Genomic DNA, 13,903 nt, shown 5'->3' with positions numbered 1-13,903 from the left:
GGCGGGGGCCCCGGCGGGGGCGGCCGCGGCGGGCCCGGCCGGAAGGCGGGCCGCCGCCGCGTGGCCGGCCGCCGCCCACTGCCGCTCCGTGGCCGGGCCCACCTCCACGTAGCGCTGGATCATCAGCATGCGGTTGCGCTTCAGGGCGGCGAAGGCGTCCTGGGGGGCCAGGAAGCGCACCAGCCCGTGCCCGTTGGGCCGCCCCAGGTGGTCCTTCAGCAGGCGCACGGCCTCCACCCGCAGCCCGTGGAAGAAGTCGCGCACGTCCGCCTCGGCCGCCGAGAAGGGCATGCCGTGGACGCTGACGTACAGCTCGTCCGGGTTGGCCGCCGGGGGCTTGGCGCCCCCCGGGGAGGCCAGCGGCAGCGGGGCCCCGGGGGTCAGGGGCCCCCCGAGGAACAGCGGGGTCAGCCCGCCGCCCAGGCCCAGCCCGGCGCCGGACCCGTTCACGCCCGAGGGCAGCGGCGCTCCCGGCGGGGGGTTCAAGGGCGGCAGCCCCGCCAGGGGCGGCAGGGGCGCCAGCGGCGGCCCGGGGGGCCCCGGCGGGATCGGGGGCCCGGGGGGCACCGGCGGCAGGGCGGGCACCGGGGGCGGCACCGGGATCGGGGGGATGGAGGGCAGGGCGGGCAGGGCGGGCAGCGCCGGCATCGGGGGCGGGATCGGAGGCGGGGGCACCGCGCTCATGGGGGAGGCCGTGCCCGGCAGGGCCGCCCCGCCCCCGGCGCCGAAGGAGGAGCCGCCCCCCGCGCCGAAGGAGGCGCCGCCCCCGCCGAACGAGGACGAGGAGGAGGAGGAGGAGGAGGCGGCGGCGGCGGCGGAGGAGACGGAGGAGGAGGAGGAGGCGGAGGAGGAGGAGGCCGGGGCGGCGACGGCCGAGGCGGAGGAGGGCGGCGGGCCGCCGCCCCCGCCGCCCCCCAGGCCCGGCGCGGCGTAGGCGGGCGGGAGGCCCTTGGGGCCCTCGGGCCCGGCGGCCCCCACGACCGGCCCCCGCCAGGCCCACCCTGCCGCCCGCGCCCGCGCCGGCGGGCGGGCCCGGGCGGGCGGCCCCCCGGCGGGGGCAGGTCCAGGCCGGCCGTCTCAAAGCGCCGGCGGCTCAGCTCGATCATGGTCTGCATTTCCGTCTTGCTGCTGAGCAGCAGGGTGGTCTTGGAGCCCTTGATGGCCCCGCCCGTGCGCGTCATGCCCAGCCGGGCGTCCTCGTCCGTGGCGAAGACGATGAAGGCCTCGCCCAGTTCGCCCCCCCACAATGTGCACGCCCCCGTCGGGGATGGTCAGTCCAGAGAAGAAGTGGCGGATGTCCATGGTCCCTGCCACCATGGGGAGGCCCTGCAGGCGGATCACCACCGCCATGCTGCCCGGGAACCACGCACACCTGCGGGCGACAAGAGGGAACCAACCGCGGAGTCAGACCGAGGGCGGGGCGGGGCGGCGCCCGGCCGCGCGACGGGGGGCACGGGGGGTGGCGGGTGGGGAGCGGGGGCTGCGGGAGGAGGGGCCCACCCCGGGCCCCAACACCGGCTCCCGGCCGCTTCTCTCGGCCCGGGACGGCACCCAAGCAGCGGGGGAGTAAGATCGCTGGAACCCAAGCGCACGCCTACGTGTTCACACACACACACACACAAACACACCGTCACACCCGTCAGGCGGCCGCCCCGTCCCCGCCGGACGCGGGGCCGGCCGGGCTCCCTCTCAGCGTCGCCACGGAAACGAGGCGGCGGGACTGGGGTCCGAGCGGGCGCGAGGCCCGGGGTCGCACCCGCCGCTCAGGGGTCTCTCTCCCTGGCGAAGGGGAGAACGTCTCTGGACCCTCGTGAGGTTTTCAAAGACGGGAGCGAGATTTCTTCCCAAACCGAGGCCGCCCTCCCCGAGTCGGATGGTTCGGCACTGGGCCCTACGGGGATCCCAAACGGGAGTCCCTCACAACACCCCGCCATCACGGTCAGTCCCCTCTGAAGGGGGACCGACCGCCGACCTCTCCCCGAGAGATCTCGGCAGCCGTCCGGGGGCTCGGGGAAGGGAGAGGGCAAGCCCCCGGCCACCCGGGAGAGGCAGAGGTGGGGCCGGGCAACACGGTAACGCCACCATTGCCCTTGGTGGTTGCCAGGCGCTCACTATGCGCCGGGCGCTGTTCTAAACGCTCAGAGATCCAAGATCACCAGAGCGGCAGCGTGGAGTCAGAGGTCACGGGTTCAAATCCCGGCTCTGCCACTTGCCAGCTGCGGGACTTTGGGCGAGTCACTTCACTTCTCTGGGCCTCGGTTCCCTCATCTGTACAATGGGGATTAAGACTGTGAGCTCCCCTGTGGGACAACCTGATCACCTTGTATCCCCCCCAGCGCTTAGAATAGTGCTTTACACATAGTAAGCGCTTAATAAATGCCATCATTGTTATTATTACGGGTTCTAATCCCGGCTCCGCCGCTGGTCGGCTGGGTGACTTTGGGGGAGTCACTTCACTTCTCCAGGCCTCGGTTCCCTCATCTGTAAAACGGGGATGAAAACTGTGAGCCCCCCGGGGGACAACCTGATTATACTGTATCCCCCACAGCGCTTAGAATGGTGCTTGGCACATGGTGAGCGCTTAACAAACACCATCATAATTATTATTATTATTATTATTATTGTTATTATTATTAGAGCGGAGAACAAACGGGGCCCAAACCCGGCCGGTTCTCCGGCCCCCTGGAAAACGGCTCGTTCTCCTGCACCTCCGCTGGAGGAGCGGGCGCCGGGACCATCGGGATCGCCGGGACCGCCTCCTTCCCAAGGGAACAATCCGATTCTCTTCCCAGAGCAGGGCCGGCCGGCTGCGGGCCGGGCAACGACCGCCGCTTGACTCGACGGGCAGCTCACACCCCAGTACGCGGATACACTCACGCTCTTTCACGCGGACGGATCCCTTCTCTTTCTTTCTCTCTCTCTCTTACACGCTCATGCACACAACGGGGAAAATGGGGAAGGGAAGAGAACGGAAAAATAGAGGGTGAAAGAAAAAGGGAGCAAATGGATGGGTGGGTGGGTGGGTGGTGCCTATTTGGGCTGCAAAATATCCAACCGAGGCCAACCCTCTAGGGCTCCCGATGCCCTTCCTGCGGAATAACGCTTCAACGGTCGCTCGGGGCCGGGGGTGCCCGGGCCTCTCCCTAGAGAGAGGCAGGGTCCAGTTGGACTAGAGGGACACCAAAGTGGCGCTCCCACTCCGTCCTCCTCCCCGGATTCGGGCTGGCCTGTCGTTCCCACAGGCCCACCTTCCACGCTTCTCCTCGCCTCGCCCGGGGCTCTGCGGGCTCGTGGGACCCCTGTCACCGCCCCCCTCAAAATCCTCCAGGACCCAGAGGCCCTAGAGCGCAAAGCCAACTCGGGAACGCCGGAGCCGCTCCGGGATCTCTTCCCAGAGGGTCCCGGGGTGAGGGGAAGTGGGGATGTCGGGGAGAGGCAGGGACTGGGGCAGCGACTGGCGTACAGTAGGCCCCGAATCAACCCCAGCCCGGCCATTATTAGGGGTGGGCGCCCAAGGCCGCACGGCCACCCCCTGTGCCCGGCGCCCGCTCCGGGCACGGCACGGGAAAGCCGGCCAACCCCCGGCCGCCAGAAACCAAACGAGTCCACCGCCGCGGAAAACGACGACTCAGGCGCTTAGTACAGTGCTCTGCACCCAGTAAGCGCTCAATAAATATGATTGATTGATTGACGAGGGGGTCCCCGGGTGCGGCGGGGGGAGGGGGCCGCGCCCGCCGTCCCGCCCCCGTCCGCTCCCCCCCCACCCAACCCGCCCTCGCCCCCGCCGGGGCGCCGGCCACTTGTCCGCCGGGCCCGGGGTTCGGAGGGATCCGCGAACGACCCGGCGAGTCAGAGGCGCTTACCTGAGGCAACCGCGGCTGAACCAATCAACGTTCTTAACAAGAAGCAGAGGCCAAGGCAATCCTGTGGGCAACCAATTAAAACCAACCTTTAGGACTGCAACAAAGAATAAACGGAGGCAAAAATCAATGAAGGCAACAAACAGCAGACGAACCGCGCCGGGCTGCCGGCCGTGGGGGGTGCGGGAGGGTCCCCGGGGGGGGGGGGGGGGGGGCGCCGGGCCCCCCCATCCAACAAACCCAACGAGGAAGGCGCCTCCGGGCCGTCCCCGCCCCCCACCCCTCCCTCCGGCCCCACGCTAAGCGCCCCGGGAGATCGAGGGGTGACTAACCCCGAGCCCGCTCCGCCACCCCCGCTCATCACGTCGCGCCCCCCGATTCCGGCCACGGGCAACCGGGCTCCAAGGCCCCCAGGAAACAAACCCGCTTCCCCACACCAAGAGACAGGCTCGGCCCGCCCGGACCGGCGGGCGCACAACCACCACCGTTCGCTCTCCCTTCACGCTTCTTTACGACACCACTAGCCAACACGACACCGCCGGCCAAGGCCGCTCCCTGCCCGGCCAAGGCCGCTCCTCCACCGCCTCTCCCTGCCCGGACGAGGCCACCGACCGACACCGCTCCCTTCCGGGGCAACCGCCGCTGACCAAAGCCGTTCCCTGCCCGGACAACGCCACCGACCAACGCCGCTCCCGGCCCGGACAGGCCCACCGATGCCACTCCCTGCTCAGACGACATCACCGACCGGTGCCGCTCTCCGTCCAGAGCGGCCCCTTCGATGCCCACGTGACACCGCTGCTCGTCCTCCGGGCAACGAGGGGCCGTGAGAAAGATGGACACGGCAGAGAAGAGGAAAGACCGAGCGAGGACTCCGACAACACGCGCCCGGATGGGCCCAGATTCGAGGGCGTCGGGCCCCTACCGCTCCCACAATGGCCGGGAGAGAGCCAGAGACCAGACGGGTCGTTCCGCCGGCCGGAGAGCCACGTCCGACTCCGGCCGCGGGCCCCGCCACGGTCCGGAGAAGACCCCTGGGCCCCAGCCCGGAGCGACCCACCGGGAGACCGGCGGAGAGGAAGCCGTGGATTTCCCGGCCGAGGCCGCGCTCCTCCGCGGGGCCGCCCGGCTGGCGGAGCCCGAACGGAAGGAAGGAAGGAAGGGAGTCCCAACGGGGTAGCACTCGCCAGGAGAAAAGGAGAATGAAACAGAGAGACGCTCGCAAGCCGAGGCAAACCAACCAGAGATGTGGCCGCGGCCAGACCGGCCTCCGCTCGGCCACCGACCGCAAAGCCAACCTGGAGCGGGACCGCGGAGGCCGAGCCGCCGCCGGACCGGGCCTCCCCGAGGCCGGCCTCCGGCTCGAGAGACCCCTTCCAACGGGTCCCCGCGGCCCCCTCCCAAAACGGCCCGAGGGAAAGTTCACAGTCGCCACAGGCTCCCACACCAAGCGCTTCCCGAATCCGAGAGTGAATCGGGGGGGGGACGGCGATTCTGCAGACAGTCCCGCGGGGCCCTTTGGATGAGGAAGAAAGAAGATCTGGGGCAAAAGGAAGTTCCACGATGACTCTCAGACGGGCCTCGCCCGCTAACTCCGCCGGGGTCGCCGCGGGCAGCGACTCCGCTCTGGCCCCGGCGGGTTTCTGAGCTAAGTCGTCCCGCTCTCCCGCCTGCGCCCCAGGAGAGCCAACGGGAATCACAGACATCCGGAGGAAGCACGGAAACACCACCGCCTTGACGGGCTTCGGGGGGCGGCTATAAGGCTCCGACTCAGCCGGGGCCCGGCTGTTCCGTACCTTAATTCAACAGCTCCGACTCCCGCTCCTTAGCCCCCGGGGAGACGGGACGCCCGGAAAATCCGAAGGGAGCGTCTCACTCGTGACAAAGGGGAGGAAACTCAGCCTTCCGGACACCTGGCGGGGACCCACCGGGTCGCCCGAGGGCCGGGGGGAAAGGCGCCACGGACCACAATCAGCCGGCCTCTCCGGCTCCACGCTCCACGGGGGAGGTAAGCCGAGGCAGACCTCCCCCGACCAAACGCCACGAGACCGATCTCCCGGCCCCATGCCGGGCACCTCGGTCCACCTCCGCCCCGACGGGGAGACCCCCAAAAGCAGACTCCACGCTCGTCGCCGTCCGAAAATCCCAACCCGCCCCCTGCGTCCGAACAGCCGGGGGGCCGCGGGTCTCCGCGAACGGCAGCCGGCGAGGCCGGCTCCTAACGCGTCGCGGGGAAGTAGAGGCAGGGAGAGGGCACCGCGGTGGACGAAACGGCCACCGTCACCACAGGGCCGGCCGGCCACGTAGCCGCGCCCGCTCCGTTTTCCAACAGTCCCGACGACGCCTCGTCTTCGTTTAGAAAAGAGCGCGTCTTTTGGTTCACATCAAACCCACGTGCTCGTTTCGAAACCGCCTCCGCGGAGCGAGCGTCGACCGGGACGCCCCTGAGTTTTTCCGGGAGAGACCGAGGACGGCCAGCCCGACGGCTCCGCCCGACCGCGGGGAGGGAAGTGCCGGCCCAGCTTTCCCTTTCGGAATCGCCACTCTGACTACCCCCGGTGCCCAGGAAAACGGTTCCGTCGGATCGGGACGGACCCTAGGACGGGTCGGTCCTCCTCTCCCCCGGCAGGATCGGGGGGCGGATTCAACTCTACCACCGTCAGTTCCACTCTACCAATCAATCGTATTTATTGAGCGCTTACTGTGTGCAGAGCACTGGACTAAGCGCTTGGGAAGTACAAGTTAGCAACAACTCTACCACCGTCAACTCGACTCTACCGCCGTCAAACGAAGGAAAAGTGACAAGGAGAGCGGGAGGGAGATGGTCTGTTTTGAAACACGAGGGTCCGCGTGCCAAGGGCCGATCGCGACCAGGTGTGCTCAGTGACCTTGGGCGAGTCACTTCACTTCTCTGAGCCTGTCACCTCGACCGGAAAATGGGGGTGAAGACCGTGGGACAACCTGATCACCTCGTAACCTCCCCGGAGCTCAGAACGGCGCTCGGCACACAGTAAGCGCTTTGCAGATGCCATCGTCACTATTATTCCCACCACCCCAAGCCGCCTGCGGAACCAAGGCTTTCGATCCCGACAGTCATTCATTCATTCAAACGTATTTATTGAGCGCTTGCTGTGTGCAGAGCACTGGACTAAGCGCTTGGGAAGTACAAACCGGCAACATATAGAGACGGTCCCTACCCAACAACGGGCCGACAGACCGTGGCCTTCCGTTTTCCTGCCAGTCTTCTCCACTCTGGCCAACCTGAACTGCCATCGTTTTCCACAACACCTAAGTGCTTTTTCTTCATTCATTCATCGATAGTCCCCCATCACCGGCGCTCAGAACAGTGCTTGGCACACAGTAAGCGCTTCGCCAACGCCATCGTCATCAGAACCGCAAAGAGGAACGCAAGGATCCGAGCCCGGCCCGCGGGTAGGCGCTCAGTCCAGTGCTCCGCACACAGTAAGCGCTCAATAAATACGACTGAATGAAATGAATGAATGAAACACCGAGGCCTGGGGCCAAAAGCCCCTTTCCGGAGACCTTGCCCACCGCGTGGGCGCCTCGACTACTGTGTGGGCGCCACCACGCGCCCCGGGCTTAGGCCCCCTCCTGCAAGGCCCCACCGGAAGTCGGCGGGCCCGGGCCGCATCCTTCCGGTCTGAGCCTGCCAAAAACTCGGGCCTGGGGGTCACCCGGGGGGTCCGGACCCCCTCACCACGGGCCCCCCGCCAATCCGCCCTCGGCAGCTCGAAAACCCCGCGCTCTACAAGCAGCGCGGCTCGGTGGGAAGAGCCCGGGCTTTGGAGTCGGAGGTCACGGGTTCAAATCCCGACTCCGCCAGTCGTCAGCTGTCTGGGCCTCAGTGACCTCATCTGGAAAATGGGGATGAAGACTGTGAGCCCCCCCCCGCCCCCCCCCCCCGATCACCTTGTAACCTCCCCAGTGCTTAGAACAGTGCTTTGCACAGAGTAAGCGCTTAATAAATACCACCATTATTATTACTATTAGCACCAGCGCGGCCCAGTGGAAAGAGCCCGGGCTTGGGAGTCAGAGGTCGTGGGTTCAAATCCCGTCAGCTGGGTGGCTTGCGGCAAATCGCTTCACTTCTCCGGGCCTCAGTTCCCTCACCTGTAAAATGGGGGTGAAGCCTGTGAGCCCCCCCGTCGGACAACCCGATCGCCTTGCGGCCTCCTCGGCGCTTAGGACAGTGCTTGGCACGTAGTAAGCGCTCCATAAACACCCGGGAGCCCCGCGTGGGACAACCGATCGCCTTGCGGCCTCCTCGGCACTTATCCCAGCTCTGCCACTTCATCATCATCATCAATCATATTTACTGAGCGCTTACTATGTGCAGAGCACTGTACTAAGCGCTTGGGAAGTACAAATTGGCAACATATAGAGACAGTCCCTACCCAACAGTGGGCTCACAGTCTAAAAGTCAGCCATGTGACTTTGGGTAAGTCACTTCACTGTGCCTCAGTTACCTCATCTGTAAAAAGGGGATTAAGACTGTGAGCCCCAAGTGGGACCATCTGAACACCCTGTAACCCGCCCAGCGCTTAGAACAGTGCATCACACACAGTAAGCGCTTAACAAATACCATCATTATTAGTATTATTAGGGCAGGGCTTGGCACGTCGTCAGGGCTTCATAAACGCCACCACTACGATTATTACAAGGCCATGCGCCCCGAGTGGGACCATCTGATCACCTGGTATCCCCCCCGAGCGCTTAGAACAGTGCATCACACACAGTAAGCGCTTCACAAATACCATCATTATCACTAGGGCAGGGCTTAGCACGTAGTAAGCGCTTCATAAACGCCACCAGTACGATTACTACAATCAATCAATCAATCGTATTTATTGAGCGCTTACTATGTGCAGAGCACTGTACTACAATACTACATGTATAATATGTACGATATGATATACATACGATAATATATATAATACTACAAGGCCATGCGCCCCGAGTGGGACCATCTGATCACCTTGTATCCCCCCCGAGCGCTTAGAACAGTGCATCACACACCGTAAGCGCTTAACAAACACCGTCATTATCATCCCGGCTCTGTCAGCCGTGTGACTTTGGGCAAGTCACTTCACTTCTCTGGGCCTCAGTTCCCTCCTCTGTAAAACGAGGATAAAAACTGTGAGCCCCCCGGGGGACCACCTGATCACCCTGTAACCTCCCCAGCGCTTAGAACAGTGCTTTGCACATAGTAAGCGCTTCACAAATACCATCATTATTATTATTATTATCACTAGGGCGGTGCTTGGCACATAGTAAGCGCTTCATAAACGCCACCACTGTGATTGCTACAAGGCCGTGCGCCCCAAGTGGGACCATGTGATCACCTTGTATCCCCCCCCCCCGAGCGCTTAGAACAGTGCATCACACACCGTAAGCGCTTCACAAATACCGTCATTATCACTAGGGCAGGGCTTGGCACGTAGTAAGCGCTTCAGAAACGCCACCACTGTGATTATTACAAGGCCGTGCGCCCCGAGTGGGCCCATGTGATCACCTTGTATCCCCCCCCGAGCGCTTAGAACAGTGCAGCACACACCGTAAGCGCTTCACACATACCATCATTATTACTAGGGCAGTGCTTGGTGGGCCCATCTGATCACCTTGTATCCCCCCCCGAGCGCTTAGGACAGTGCATCACACACAGTAAGCGCTTCACACATACCATCATTATTACTAGGGCAGGGCGTGGCACGTAGTAAGCGCTTCAGAAACGCCACCACTACGATTATTACAAGGCCTTGCGCCCCGAGTGGGCCCATCTGATCACCTTGTGTCCCCCCCGAGCGCTTAGAACAGTGCAGCACACACCGTAAGCGCTTCACACATACCGTCATTATCACTAGGGCAGGGCTTGGCACGTAGTAAGCGCTTCAAAAACGCCACCACTACGATTATTACAAGGCCGTGCGCCCCGAGTGGGCCCATCTGATCACCTGGTATCCCCCCCGAGCGCTTAGAACAGTGCATCACACACCGTAAGCGCTTCACAAATACCATCATTATCACTAGGGCAGGGCTTGGCACGTAGTAGGCACTTCAAAAACGCCACCACTATGATTACTACAAGGCTGTGAGCCCCAAGTGGGAGGATTATTACAAGGCTGTGAGCCCCGAGTGGGCCCATCTGATCACCTTGCATCCCCCCCCGAGCGCTTAGAACAGTGCATCACACACCGTAAGCGCTTCACAAATACCATCATTACTAATGTTATTAGGGCAGTATTTGGCACGTAGTAAGCGCTTCATAAACGCCACCACTGTGATTACTACAAGGCCGTGCGCCCCAAGTGGGACCATCTGATCACCTTGTATCCCCCCCCGAGCGCTTAGAACAGTGCATCACACACAGTAAGCGCTTCACACATACCATCATTATTACTAGGGCAGGGCTCGGCACATAGTAAGCGCTTCAGAAACGCCACCACTACGATTATTACAAGGCCGTGCGCCCCGAGTGGGCCCATCTGATCACCTTGCGTCCCCCCCCGAGCGCTTAGAACAGTGCATCACACACCGTAAGCGCTTCACACATACCATCATTATCACTAGGGCAGTGGTTGGCACGTAGTAAGCGCTTCAGAAACGCCACCACTACGATTATTACAAGGCCGTGCGCCCCGAGTGGGACCATCTGATCACCTTGTATCCCCCTCGAGCGCTTAGAACAGTGCATCGCACACAGTAAGCGCTTAACAAACACCATCATTCTTATTAGGGCAGGGCTTGGCACGTAGTAAGTGCTTCATAAACGCCACCACTGTGATTACTACAAGGCCGTGCGCCCCAAGTGGGACCATCTGATCACCTAGTATCCCCCCCGAGCGCTTAGAACAGTGCATCACACACCATAAGCGCTTCACAAATACCATCATTATCACTAGGGCAGTGCTCGGCACGTAGTAAGCGCTTCATAAATGCCACCACTGTGACTACTACAAGGCTGTGAGCCCCAAGTGGGAGGATTATTACAAGGCCGTGAGTCCCAAGTGGGCCCATCTGATCACCTTGTATCCCCCCCGAGCGCTTAGAACAGTGCATCGCACACCGTAAACGCTTCACAAATACCGTCATTATTATTATTATTATTATTAGGGCAGGGCTTGGCACGTAGTAAGCGCTTCAGAAACGCCCCCACCGTGATTACTACAAGGGCCGGCCGGTCCTGCAAGAGGCGGGCGGAACAATGAGGCCTCCTGTGAGGGGGGGGGGGGGGGCGGACACGTGACAGGACCGGAGGGGGGGACCCCCACCCTCTTCACACACACACACACACACACACACAGTGTGTCCGCCATCCCCACCCCCCCCCCACCCCCACGTCCCCTCATCCCGCCCCGGGCCGCGGGAGTCTTACCGGGCAGGCAGAGAGCCCGCACGGCCCCCGGCCCCACCCCGACTGGGCTCCTCCGACCGGGTTCTTCCTCCTCCTCTTCTTCCTCTTCCTCCTTCTCCTCTTTTTCTCCTCACGGAAGCCGCCGCCGAGGCCCTCGAGGCCGCCGCTCCCGCCGCCGAGGCTGCACAAAATGGCGGCCGCCCCGCTCTGAGCCTCCGCGCTCCGCCGGGGCCCCCCCCAGGGGGCGGGGCCAAAGCCAATGGGGCGGGGCCTCGGCCGGGCCGCAGCCAATGGGGCGGGGCCGCCGCCGAAGGGGGCGGGGCCGCGGGGAGCGGGGCGGGGCTTCAGACAGTGGGGCGTGGCCACAGTAAAAGGGGGCGGGGCCTCGGGGGTTGACGGTGATGGTGTTTGTTAAGCGCTTACTATGCGCAAAGCGCTGTTCTAAGCGCTTGGGGGATACAAGGTGATCACTTTGTCCCATGTGGGGCTTACAGCCTTAATCCCCATTTTACAGAGGAGGTAACAGGCACAGAGAAGTTAAGTGACTTGCCCAAGGTTGGAGGGGCGGGGCCAGAGCAAAAGGGACGGGGCCTCGGGGACGGGAAGGGCGGGGTCTCGGGGATCGGAGGAGCGGGCCCGCAGACGAAGGGGCGGGGCCACAGGAAAAGGGGGGCGGGGCCTCGAGGCAGGACAGGCGGGCCGCAGCCGAAGGGGGCGGGGCCACACAGGAGGGCGGGGCCTCGTGGGTTGAAGGGGCGGGGCCAACGCTAAAGGGGCGGGGCCTCCGGGGCGGGACGGGCGGGGCCTCGGGGATTGGAGGGGCGGCCCCTCAGACAATGGGGCGGGGCCACAGCAAAAGGGGGCGGGGCATTGGGGATTGGAGAGGCGAGACAGCGCACAGGGGGCGGGGCCTCAGGGACGGGACGGCCGGGGCCTCGGGGATTGGAGGGGCGGGCCCGCAGACAATGGGGCGGGGCCACAGCAACAGGGGGAGGGGCCTAGGGGCGGGACGGCCGGGCCGCAGCCAATGGGGCGGGGTAGCCGCCGAAGGGGCGGGGCCTCAGGGACGGGCGAGGCTGAGGGAGAGTGGGAGGGGCCTCGGGGTTGAAGGGGGCGTGGCCACCGCTAATGGGGGCGTGGCCCCAGGGGCGAGATGGGCGGGGCCTTGGGGATTGGGGGGACGGGGCCTCAGCCAAAGGGGGCGGGGCCGCACCCAAAGGGGGCGGAGCCTCGGGGGATGGGCGGGACCTTGGAGTTTGGAGGGGTGGGGCCGCAGCCAATGGGGCGAGACCACAGCCAAAGGGGGCGGGGCCTCCGGGCTGGCCGCATCAAAAGGGGGCGAGGCCTCAAGGAAGGGATGGGCGGGGCCTCAAGGCGGGGGTGGGGGGGACCGCAGATAGACAGGGGCGGGGCCGTATCAGAGGAGGGGCCAGAGCATGGGGGTGGGGACTCGGGGATTGGAGGGGCGGGTCCGCAGCCAATGGGGCAGGGCCTCGGGGATGGGATGGGCGAGGCCGCAGAAAGGGGGCGGGGCTGTAGCAAAAGAGGGAGGGACCTCGGCGATTGGAGGGGCGGGGCCCCAGCAAAAGGAGGCGGGGTCTCAGGAACGGGAAGGACGTGGCCGTTGCCGAGGGGGCGGGGACGCTGACGGGGGGGGGGGGTCGCAGCAAAAGGGGGTGTGGCCTCGGATTGGAAGAGCGGGGCGGCAGCCAGTTGGGCGGGAACTCGGGGATTAGAGGGGTGGGGCCGCAGCAGAAAGGAGCGGGGCAACAGGGATGAGATGGGCGGGGCCGCAGCAAGAGGGATGGGGTAGCAGAGACGGGCTGGGCGGGGCCGCAGTAAAGGGGGCGGGGCCTCGGGGATGGGATGGGCAGGGCCGCAGCGAAGGGGCCGTGGCCGCAGCAAAGGGGAGTGGTGCCTCAGACACAGGATGGGCGGGGCCGTGGGAAAGTGGGCGGGGCCTCGGTGGGGAGGGCGGGGCCGCAGTCAGGGGCGGGCACAGCAAAGGGGGCGGGGCCACCGGGTGGGGTGGGCGGGGCCCGTCGTAAAGGGGGCGGGACACAGACAAGGGGTGGAGCCCACAGTATGGGGCGGGGCCATAGCGACGGGATGGGCGGGGCCGCGGGGGAGTGGCGGGACCACAGGGACGGGATGGGCGGGGCCTCAGGGAAGCGAGGGGCGGGGCACCGCAAAGGGGCGGGGCACCGCAAAGGGGCGGGGCCGAAGGGAGGCGTGGGCCCCCACGGCCGGCGAATGGGCGCGGCCGTAGAGTAGGGGGCGGGACCAAAGAGTTGGGGAGGGAGGGGGGCCCAGGGTAGGGGGCGGGGCCGCAGGGCCGGGAACTGAGCGTCAGCGGGGGCGGGGCGGGGAAGGGCCAACCATTTTGGCGGGAACGGCGCGTGACGGGAGGGGAGGGATGGCCGAGCGTTTTGGCGGGAACGGCGCGTGACGTGAGGGGAGGGATGGCCGCGCGTTTTGGCGGGAACGGAGCGTGAGGCGAGGGGCGACGGGGGTGTGTGTGAGAGGATGACCGCCCCTCTGGGCGGTTATTCTATTTATTTTATTTGGTTAAAATGTTTTGTTTTGTCGTCTGTCTCCCCCTTCTAGACCGTGAGCCCGCTGTTGGGGAGGGGCCATCCCTAGATGTTGCCAACTTGGACTTCCCAAGTGCTCT

At 64.9% G+C, this 13,903-nt stretch overlaps 1 protein-coding gene across 1 annotated transcript in view; it reads right to left on the bottom strand.

The window, feature by feature from the left end:
- Nucleotides 1-11,420, bottom strand: part of LOC119931440 (RNA-binding protein 12-like) — a 67,581-nt gene extending 56,161 nt beyond the window's left edge. Inside the window, 5 exon segments of the mRNA XM_038750083.1 lie at nucleotides 27-902; nucleotides 1,040-1,241; nucleotides 1,243-1,372; nucleotides 3,864-3,957; nucleotides 11,251-11,420. Of these exon segments, the coding sequence (XP_038606011.1) occupies nucleotides 27-902; nucleotides 1,040-1,241; nucleotides 1,243-1,350 (1,186 nt within the window). The 5' untranslated portion in view covers nucleotides 1,351-1,372; nucleotides 3,864-3,957; nucleotides 11,251-11,420.
- Between the last annotated feature and the right edge of the window lie 2,483 nt (nucleotides 11,421-13,903).

This window comes from Tachyglossus aculeatus, chromosome 8 (assembly GCF_015852505.1).
Source record: "Tachyglossus aculeatus isolate mTacAcu1 chromosome 8, mTacAcu1.pri, whole genome shotgun sequence".
In the NCBI taxonomy this organism is placed as follows: domain Eukaryota; kingdom Metazoa; phylum Chordata; class Mammalia; order Monotremata; family Tachyglossidae; genus Tachyglossus; species Tachyglossus aculeatus.
This window is presented reverse-complemented; position numbering and strand designations above follow the sequence as displayed.